The sequence below is a fragment of the Staurois parvus genome, unplaced genomic scaffold (assembly GCF_062004578.1).
Source record: "Staurois parvus isolate SC_StPar_1 unplaced genomic scaffold, SC_StPar_1.0 ptg000715l, whole genome shotgun sequence".
Lineage (NCBI taxonomy): Eukaryota > Metazoa > Chordata > Amphibia > Anura > Ranidae > Staurois > Staurois parvus.
Window position 1 is genome coordinate 2,043,190 of NW_028318511.1, and position 11,496 is coordinate 2,054,685.

The window sequence follows — 11,496 nt, forward strand, 5'->3', positions numbered from 1 at the left end:
ACTGGTGTTGTGAAGGCCTGGCACACAGTCTCCGCTCTAATTCATCCCAAAGGTGCTCTGTCAGGTTGAGGTCAGGGCAGTCATGTTCCTCCACCCCAAACTTGCTCATCCATGTCTTTATGGACCTTGCTTTGTGCACTGATGCACATCGTGTTGGAACAGGAAAGGGGCCATCCCCAAACCGTTCCCCCAAAGTTGGGAGCACAGAATTGTCAAAAATGTCTTGATATGCTGACGCCTTAAGAGTTCCCTTCTCCGGAACTAGGGGGCCAAGCACAAAACCTGAAAAACAACCCCACACCATACCCCCCCCCACCAAAATTTACTCTTGACAGAGAAGCATGATTCGTCACTCCAGAGAACACGTCTCCACTGCTCTAGAGTCCAGTGGTGGCGTGCTTTACACCACTGCATCCGATGCTTTGTATTGCACTTGGCAATGTAAGGCTTGGATGCAGCTGCTCGGCCATGGATACCCATTCCATGATGCTCTCTACGCACTGTTGTTGTGTTAATCTGAAGGTCACACAAAGTTTGGAGGGCTTTAGCTATTGACTCTGCAGACAGTTGGCAACTTCTGCGCACTGTGTGCTTCAGCATGTGCTGACCCCGCACAGTCATTTTATGTGGCCTACCACTTTGTGGCTGAGTTGCTGTTGTTCCCATTTGCTTCCAATTTGCTATAATGCCACTAGTTGACCGTGGAATATTTAGTAGCAAGGAAATTTTATGGATAGACTTATTGCACAGGTGGTAACCTATCATGAAACTACGCTTTTATTCACTAAGCTTCTGAGAGCGACCCATTCTTTCACAAATGTTTGTAGAATCATACATACCTAGATGCTTGACCTTATACTCCTGTGGCCATGGAGGTGATTGAAACACCTTAATCCAATGATTTGGAGGGGTGTCCCAATATTTTTGGCAATAAAGTGTGTGTATATATATATATATATATACATATATTTTTTATTTTTTTTGCGAACAACCTTTACATATCTAAGTCAGGCAGTAGGGTTATATTAAAATTTGTTCTCGAATGGCTAGTAAAATAAACGGAAAACTGGTATAATGTTCTGGGCTGAATGAATGTACTGTACGTCATACATTACTTTTTTCAGTACAGCGTGGTGCATCTCAATCCCGTGTATTGCATTGTGCTGTGGACAATACATTCTAATGAAAAGTCACTTGTGACATTTCAATAAAGTGTGCCCAGAAAAAAAAGCAAACTGCTGTGCCTCACATTGCTGCATTGCTACATTGGTTTGTAAAGCAGCTGCTGGAGTAAACTTCTCTATATAAGGAATGGATGATGTATTTGTGCAATGATTATTGGTTTTGAGTAAAGTTCTATTTTAAGTGATAATAATCAATATTGATCAAGATATAAGTAACTGAAACTGTTTCTATTTTCTATAAAAGTTGAGCTTGGCCCTGTCTTTTTCATCTCATAAGATTTCCTATTTCTTAGCAAGACTCCCATCATTAGAGGACTCAATAGAAAGCTTTTCATAGAAAGATTTTCATATTAATGTGGCTACTTACAGTATATCTTTGATTTTGATTTGACTTGCTATTTTCACTAAAGGTAACCTCTGCTTATACTTTTTTTCATCGTAACCTCTGTTTGAATTGTCAAAGTGTGTGATGGGCTAAATTTAAAAATATCTTGTAAAGACAATGCAATACAAGATTTATTATAATAGTACTGTATGTATAAAAATAACTGTTAATATTTTACTTTATTTTCTAGCAAGTGTACCAAGAATGGCAGAGTGTGTACAACTGAAGGTAAGCTTGAGATACAGCTATGGCTCTTGATTAGTACATAATGTGATCTTGTAAACTGAACTATGGAGAATACGTTCCCTGTGCTGCATTCTGAAGTTCATTTGGCTAAATAATATATCATGGAGAATTCAAATATTGGAACAGTTAAGGTTCTATAAAAAGGTTTACATTTAAGTCGCACTACTGTGACAAAGCAGTATTAAACCCAAAAGCAAATATTTATTACATTGCAGCTTACCATTGCTGGGACAAGGTAATCCGCTGCTCAGTGCAAAAATAGCATAGTGTGCCCCTTCGTTTATAATGAAAGAGTCAGTGTCTTTTCAAAATCAGTTCTTGCAATAATAATCCCCAGCATTTATTTATTTATGGTAAAACCTTTATCCCAAAAGGAAAAAAGACTGTTGTTGTAACTGCTTATTAAGTGTTAGCTAGAGTTCAACTTCAGTTTGTTAGTGTATCTAAATCTGCTAATACATCTAACACTCCCCTCCCCCCTGACTGACAATCCTACTGTCCAAAGGTGTCCCTGTGCTCCTTCATCCAGAGTGGGTGGGACTTTCATACAGGAGGTGTGTTGCTGGCCACATCCCCAGGTGAACACAGAGGAAAAAAGCCTAATAAAAGAAAGTTAATGCAGTCACCACATCTACAGATGTATAAGCTGCAATATATTACATTTATGGTTTTAGGTTTAATACCACTTTAACATTTGGGTCCCATAAACTGGGGCAGAATCTTTTTTCAATGTAGCTAACTTTACTTTACTATATTGAAAGCATATTTTATATCTAGATTCACAATTCATACTGCTGCAAAATGTATGGGAAGGAACGTTTGCAACCATAAAGAGATTTCAGTCTTAAAGGATATGTTCACCTTTGGGAACATGTTCCACCCGTTTTTAGGGTGCAACATGTAACATGTTCCCACTGCTGCAGCCACTCTCCTCTCTCCCTATAACAGCAGTATGGGGAGAAGTTCCCTGTACCAGCTGTCACTTTTCGAAAAGACTGCAGCCGAAAAGACTGTGAATAATAAAAAATTATAATGTGTCCTATACTGATTTCAAACACATACTACATTTGTCAATCAATACAAACTGAAAGCCAAACCAGGCCCTTACCAAGCAGTGAAAATTCATTTTACATTACAGCTAAACTCATGAAAGAACGTATCCCCTGCATTCCTAGACAAGCATCCCAACTAGCCGCAGGGTGCTGACTTTAGCTGTGCAACTGATGATCACTTGCTTGATTGCACTCTATTACTGTATTGTAAACAAGCACCTTTAAAGCAAATTACACAGCTTAAGTCTGCAATACCCAGTGGCCATCAGAATTGCACATCCAAAGGGATGCAGGAGATGTGTTCTTTCATGTAACGCTCGTGGCAGTGTACTGTGGTGTTTATGAGAGTCTGCCAACCCCTTCTATTAAACTCTGCCTTATAAAGTCTAGCAGAAAGACCCAACACTGACATCACTGTGTCTCAAAAGAAGTATTTTCTGAAAGCTAATTTATTTGATTGAAAATTTTAAATGCATGTTCATCAGGGGGAAGGTGGGAACAAGGGAAGATATCATACGCATAACCTGCAATTCAGATTTAGGCTTTCCTGATAGAAAATTTGTATGTATTTTGCAGAATGTTGTGTGTATGAAAAAACTATGTACAAGTCTAATCAAGTTGTTTACAACACCACTGATGGAATGGGAGGCTGCATCGTAGCATACTGTATTGGAGGAAAAGTCGTGGGTAGTATCACTCCCTGCACAACTACTGCACCTACTACAGTGTTCAGCTTTTCTACGACCTCTCCTGTAACAACCACCACTGTAACCACGCCAGGTAAGGTCATGGCATTAATGGTTACCATTTCTAATAAAATGCTATTTATTTGAAAGAAACTGAAGGAATGCAGATAAAAAAACAACCACTTAACAACTGCCATGCCAGGGATTTGAATGTCGTACCTGTGTGTGGTGACTCTTCTTTCCAATTTGAAACAGGTACATTTCCCTGCTCTACTTCAGCAGGTGAGATAGGCACAGACACAGGCACAATGCAAAAATCAGTTGTAAAGTGAAGAGTTGTTTTTGTGTTTGATATATGTTTATGGTTTTACTGTTTTAAAGAAAAAAAATGTTTAGTTAAAAAAAAGGTAAATATATGGTCAGAAAATGGAGCCTATCTAAGATAAATACATACATTTGAGGATTCGGAACAAACAGACTAGCCATTTCACCTAACCCAGTTCTCTCCTAATACCAAATTTTCCCTCAGTATTATTATTATACAGTATTTATAAAGCGCCAATAGTTCGCTCAGCGCTGTAGATTACAAAGGGGGACAGAACATGTGACAGAACAATAACAATACAATACAATGCAAAACATGAGGGGATCGAGGGTCCTGCTCTTTCAAGCCTACAATCTAGAAGGGAGGGGATGGTGGCACAGGAGGAGATAGCTGTGGGCGATGGAATGGTAGGAAGAGTGGAGGAGGTCGGCAAGTTAGCAGGGGGTGGGGTAGGCTTCCCTGAAGCGATGGGTTTTCAGGGTGCGCCTAAAGGAGAGGAGAGTAGGTGATAATCTGATGGGTTGGGGCAGGGAGTTCCAGAGGATGGGTGACACCCTGGAGAAGTCCTGGAGGCGGGCATGGGAGGAGGAGACCAGGGAAATAGAGAGAAGGAGGTCTTGTGAGGAGCAGAGTGTGCGTGCTGGGCGGTACTTGGATATTAGGTCAGTGATGTAGTTCGGGGCAGTATAGTGGACGGCTTTGTACCTCAGTGTTAGGATTTTTAATTTGATCCATTGCGCAATCGGAAGCCAGTGGAGGGATTGGCAGAGGGGGGTGGCGGAGATGGAGTGGTTGGAAAGGTGAATGAGTCTGGCAGCCGTATCCAGGATTGACTGAAGCGGGGATAGCCAGCGGTGAGGCAGGCCAGTGAGGAGGGAGTTGCAGTAGTCGAGTCGTGATATGATGAGGGAGTGGATGAGCTGTTTAGTGGTTTCTGGGGTTAGGAACGTGCGTATTTTGCCGATGTTGCGGAGGTGGAGTCTGCATGAGTTTGTTAAAGATTGAACTTGGGGCTGGAAGGATAGGTTGGAGTCCAGAATGACACCAAGTACTCAGTATGGGAAGATTTGCAAGTTTCAACCTTCTAGGTAGGTTGTAGATCAGTGTCACCCCTCTTCAGTTTGGCTTAAAACTGCTCACTCCAGCCAGTGTTGGTCAGACTCTGGGCCCCCTCACTGCAGTAGATCCTCATGAAAAAGTAGAAGAAGAAACCCAAAGCAAAAAGAAGAATGGACTATCTTGGCACCCATTAACCGCTTTCCTGTCGCCCTATAGCAGAACTACTGCTACAGGGTGGCAAGGCTGTGCAAAATCACATATATATATATATATATATATATATATATATATACACATGTGATTTGCATTCCCGGGTAGGGGGAGCGCGCCCCACCCTACCCACGCTGCCATTGGCGACTAGAGATGTTAATCACTGGGTCCCAGATTGAGATTCCCCACCGGCACCCAGCAGTCATTGGGGAAAGCTGACAGGGGAGAGACCTGTGTGTAAGCAACACAGGTATCTCTCCTGCCAACAAGTACATGTTGCTGTGTATTTCTCACAGCAGAGAAATACAAAGCAGCATGTCTCCCTAGTAAAATAAACACATTACATTATGTAAAACAACATACAGTTAACCCTTTGATTCCCTAGATGTTAAGCCCTTCCTGCCCAGTGTCATTAGTACAGTGTCAGTGCTGATCACTGTGTTAGTGTCAGTGGGATGTCAGTGGCAGTTAGTCAATTCCCACCCAGTGTCAGAATGCCTGCTGCAGTCCCGCTATAAGTCACTGATCGCCGCTATTAGTAGCATAAAAAAAATAAAAATTCCATTATACAGTATATCTTTCCATTTGTAGACACTATAACTTTCATGTAAACCAATTTTTTAGCAAAGACATTTTTTTATTTTTTATTGGATATATTTTATAGCAAAAAGTAAAAAATATAGGGTTTTTTTCAACATTGTTAGTATTTTTTAATTTAAAGCACAAAGAATAAAACATGCAAAAATACCACAGAAAGAAAGCTCTATTTGTGGGAAAAAAAGGACATAAATTTAATTTACTTACAGTGTTGCATGACCACGCACTTGTTAGTTAAAGTAATGCAGCGCCGTATTGCAAAAAAAAAAAAAAAACAGAAGTTACCCGTTACTACACTGCTCACAAAAATTCAAGGAACACTTTTTAATCAGAGTAGAGCATCAAGCCAATTAAACTCCTAAACTCTGGATATTGATCCAGTCAGTTAAGTAGCAGAGGGGGTTGTTAATCAGTTTCAGCTGTTTTGGTGTTAATTAAATTAACAACAGGTGCACTAGATGGGCAACAATGAGACGACCGCCAAAACAGGAATGGTTTTACAGGTGGAGGCCACTGACATTTTTTTCCGTACTCATCTTTTCTGACTGTTTTTCACTAGTTTTGGCTAAGGCCAGTGTCACTATTGGTAGCATGAGGTGATATCTGGACCCTACAGAGGTTGCACAGTCAGTCCAAATCCTCCAGGATGGCACATCAATACGTGCCTTTGCCAGAAGGTTTGCTGTGTCTCCCAGCACAGTCTCAAGAGCATGGAGGAGATTCCATGAGACAGGCAGTTACACTAGGAGAGGTGGACAGGACCACAGAAGGTCCTTAACCCATCAGCAGGACTGGTATCTGGAACAGGATGAGCCAAACCAAATGCCAGAGCCAAACAAAATGACCTCGAGCAAGCCACTGGTGTGAATGTATCTGACCAAACAATCAGAAACAGATTTCATGACGGTGGCCTGAGGGCCCGACATCCTCCAGTGGGCCCTGTGCTCAACTGGCATTTGCCATTGAACACCAGAATTGGCAGGTCCGCCACTGGCTCCCTGTGCTTTTCACAGATGAGAGCAGGTTCACCCTGAGCACATGACAGACATGAAAGGGTCTGGAGAAGCTGTGGAGAACGTTATGCTGCCTGTAACACTGTTCAGTATGACTATTTTGGTGGTGGGTCAGTGATGGTCTGCTGCTATATATAATCTATAACAGATGCTAGCATTTGCAGCAGCACAGGGAAGATAGTTGAATAAATAGGATATATTGTAGAAAAATGTTTTTTTTAGAATATATCTCCAAAGTTTAAATTCCTGAAGTGAATTAAACTAAAGAGAACAAGTACATTTACTGAACAAAAAGTCACTTACATGCCCCTCATTAAATTTGAATACTGGTGTCTGATATTTGCTTACATCAGAAAGCTTCAACAACTGCCACCATTCCCCTAAATAAGGCCTTGAACATACAGGCTTCAGTTTTAGAATGAGCAATGTGTACAGTGAGTTATTACAAAGTATTTGCAAAGCTTTCAAAAGTTTCAAAGAGATTTGTTGAAGCATTCACATAACACTGGGGCTTACCGAAGCCTAAAGGCAGCTTGTTTATGTGACAGACAGCACTGCTATTATGACCCGTGTTTAAAGTCATATTAAATCCCTAGCATTTTTAACATATTGAACACAATAAAATAAACATTTCCCAGTAATCTATTTGGTAAAATTCTTACCCTAGCATTTGCAGTTTACAATTGTTAGTGCTGCTTGCTTGTGCTTTCTCAGTGCTGCCTCCCTGAACTTCCAGTCTTCACAGGAAAGAGTTAACAGTGGACTGTCCAGTCTCTAAGCAAGTCTGTTAGTTTGGAGAAAGGAGAGGGAAGGAGGGGGAAGGAGCAGGGGAGTGACTTGTCATCCTGTGCTACAGGGCTGTGTGCTTCTATTGGTGTGCATAGTGTAGGGAAACACATCTCTAGTCCCTGCATTCAAGGGACTCTGCAAAACAAAGGATCCACCCTACAACAGAAAACCTGGGGCAGTAGTCATAGCAACAGCTTAAACTGGAACATAGACAAGGATTAAAATTTAAAGAAGTTGCTCACTCAGTAAGTGATTAAAACGGCTGCTGTAAATGCTTAGCATTTAATATCACAATGTCATGTTCTGTTTAAATTAGCCAAATACATTCCCTGTGATTCAAAAAATGAGTGAACACAGCATAAGTAGAGAAGCCTGTGGCCAGTCTGTGGAGAAAAAGTAATCTCTTTGCAGAGGTCTGGCACACCTCCTGTTTTGATCTCAGAGCTATAGTCCTGACTCAGTAGGGGTGTGTTAGACATCTGCAAGGAAACCACTTCTTCCCAATAGATGGTAAGGCTCCCACTTTGCAGCTGCTGGCAGGGAACAAGCCTTTCCATGCAAAACATTTATTTTAATTTTGAACATAGAGGGGGAGGTATGGAACCTTTGTGAGACTTGTAATGTGATCTGTGGGCCTCTTTGGAAAAATGAATCCTTACTTCCTGTTGGGACAGAAGGTATCAGGAAATATCTCCACTAGGGATACTTTTGGGAAAGAATTTGAACCTCTGTTAGGTTATTAAAACTCCCTGATGTCTTTCCCCCAACATGACCACTCCCTAAATGAAAGTGAAATGCTTCCAAAAAGATTATGAACAGCAATAAAAATTTAACAACCCAAACAATTAACTCTTAAATATATATTTTCTTTAAGTGCAAAAAAAGCCCTGTTGATATTATCTGAAATTTAGAGCTGTCCTGTGACCTGTGTCCTGTACCCGTGTTATCCCAAAGAGACTATTTAGCCCTCTTTGTTCGTATCTTGGACTACAAGTCAATTAGTCCCTATGTGGTACGCATGGATATGAAAACAGTAGGAAAGATGAGTTACTGAGTAGTATAGCAAAAGACAAATGGGCAGGGCTGACACCACTCAATTCACAAAAAATGCTCTGTCAGATCACAATAGAAAATTAGGATCTGAGTTCATTTATGACAGATCAATGGGTAGTTTTCTGTACCTGCAGGTTCATTCATGTGATAAAACATGGTCAAATGTGCATGTATTGCAGATACAGTGGCAAGCCCTTGGCGTTAACTGGTTTTCTGCAGTAATTTTACTATAACATGTTATTTGATCCTCATCTACGTCACAATAGACAAACAACATGTGCTTAAGCTGATAATACACAAACAACTGTAATTTTTCATGTTTTCTTGAACACACCCATTAAACATTCACAGTGCTGGAGGAAAAAGCAAGTAATAGCTGGTTTAACTTCCTTTGGCAGTAAGAAATTCAAGCAAGCTCATTCAGTAGCTCTGAATTAAACTTGTAGAATGTTCAGGAGGAAGTTTTGACCATTGGCCTTTAAAAAACTGCTTCAGCTCAGACACATTTGTAAGGTATCAGGTGTGAACAGCTCTCTTGAGGTCATTCCATGGCATCTCTATGGGGTACAGCCTGGTCTCTTACTGGGCCATCCTAAAATATGCATTTTCATTTTCTAAAGCCAGTCTGTGGATTTACTTTGATGCTTAGGGTCATCATCCTGCTTCATCACCTAACTCCTACTAAGCTTCACCTTGAGGACAGTCATCCTGACATTATCCTGTAGGATATATTGGCAAACGTGGAAATTCATTTTCCCCTCGATGACTGCAAGTGGTCCAGGCCCTGAGGCAGCAAAGCATGATGTTCCCTTAACCATACTTCACTGTTGGGATGATGTTTTGATGTTGGTAAGATGTACCTTTTTCATGCCATACATAGTGTTGGGTATTGTTCCCAAACAATTCAACTTTTGTTTCACAAATCATTTTCCCAGTAGTAATGCGGTTTGCCAAGGTACTCTTTGGCAAATTGCAGTAGAGCTGCAATGGTTTTTTTTGGGAGCAGTGGCTTCCTCCATGGTATTCTGCCATGGACTTCCTGCTTGTTCAAAGACTTATGTATGGTAGACTCATGAACTGGAGTGTTTATCAGTTCCAGTAATGTCTTCAAGCATTTAGCTGTTACTCGTGGGTTTACCTCATTGAGGATTATTCATTGTGCCTTGGGAGTCATCTTGGCTGGGCACACACATCTAGGAAAGTAGCCACAGTACTAAAATGTCTCAATTTACAGACTATTTGTTTAATTGTTGACTGATGACTGCCTAAATACTTTGAGATTGCTTTATATGTGTTTCCAGCTTTATACAGATCAGCTACTCTTGATAGCATGTCTTCAGAGAGTTCCTTTTTGCAAGGCATAGTTCACATCAGCTGATGCTTCTTATAAACAGTAAATTTAAAATGCCTGAGTGTCTTTTATTATCATTATTAATACGACGAGTACTTATATTGCATCGTCAGTTTACGCAGCTCTTCACATATACTGTATACTGCACATTGATATCAGTCTCTTCCCTCAAGGAGCTTAGAATTTTATCAAAGTACCTCTAACCACACTTCCAAACTCATGTCATTAATGGACTCCAGGTGTGAAAACTACTCACTCCAATGAGCTTTTGCTAAAGTAATTAGTCTATAGGTTCAAACCTGTTTGTAGCTAGCATGTGGTGCAGCTCGAAGCTGGACAGAATATGCAATCACCCCACCAGCAGAGGAAGAGAGGGGAGCAGCGTTCCAAATGGTACCAGAGACATATCAAATGTTACAAGAGGAAGGGTGGACGCTGCTCATACTAGTCCACAGGAGTCAGACAAAGACGATGTGTTCTAGCTGGCCTCAGTCGTCACTCCAGTCATGCTTTTAACACATTTCACCCCACACGTAGAGGACTTGGTCACAGAGGCCTCTGTGACCAAGCCCCCTATGGGCAGGGTGAAACATGTTAGAGGGCGGGGCCGGAGTGACGACTGAGGTCAGCTAGAACACATCATCTTTGACTCCTGGGGACTGGTATGAGTGGCGTCCACCCTTCCTCTAGTCTATAGGTTTGCTTACTTTTTCCACCAGCACTGTGAATGTTTATTGGGTGTGTTCAGTAAAGACACAGGAAATTAGAATTGCTTGTATGTTATCAGCTTAATCACATTGTTTTTGTCTATTACTGTAACTTAGATGAGGATCAGATCACCTACTTTTTCTTGCTATTGTATATTCTGCATTTTTTTTATTATTAAACCCTGATAATTGCTTTAATGACATAGGCCATATCTCAAGCCATGTCATACCTAGGTCATACCTCATACTTCATATCTTGAATTTAATAAAATCTTTTTTGGGCTATTTTTTCCAATTAATTTTTAATACACAGTCCAAAAGGGTTTTAATGTTTTTGTAAACTTTTAACAGAGACTTTAAAAAAAAATAATTTGACCACGCTTTATATTAATAAATGAGAATAGTTAAGGAATAGCTTTAGAAATAGATATTTACATCAAACATAGATGCATTCAAATGAGTAAACCAACAAAAAAGCATATTTTTACTTTTTTTTTTTACTAAATTCTACTTTTAAGAATTATAAATAATTGGAGGACAATACTAAAAACAATTGTCTGCCCCCCCCGACCAAAAAATAAAAAAATACAAGATATGTTTTATTTCCGCATAGGTAATAACAGAGGTACTGCAGAATAGGTCCACTATTTGAAATGTGCAAGTAGCTTTGGAGTTTAAATAGTCTGATTTTACTTTTTCTAAAATTATGAATTCTTTTTTTAAATACACATACCACAAAATTTTTTTAATCAGCAGATTTGTATTAAAGATTTTTGTAAACAAATAAAAAAAAGTAGTGACAAACATTTCCAGACAGTAAGGGGTTTATTTACTAAAGC

The 11,496-nt window shown here is 40.2% G+C and overlaps 1 protein-coding gene across 4 annotated transcripts in view; it reads left to right on the forward strand.

The window, feature by feature from the left end:
- The window catches only part of LOC149445614 (uncharacterized), an 86,508-nt gene that overhangs the window by 42,424 nt on the left and 32,588 nt on the right, over positions 1-11,496 (forward strand). For all 4 annotated transcript variants that reach the window (XM_089653536.1, XM_089653537.1, XM_089653538.1 and 1 more), the window contains exons 31-32: positions 1,760-1,797; positions 3,444-3,647. In XM_089653536.1, the coding sequence (XP_089509662.1) occupies positions 1,760-1,797; positions 3,444-3,647 (242 nt within the window). The remainder of the gene's footprint in view (positions 1-1,759; positions 1,798-3,443; positions 3,648-11,496) is intronic.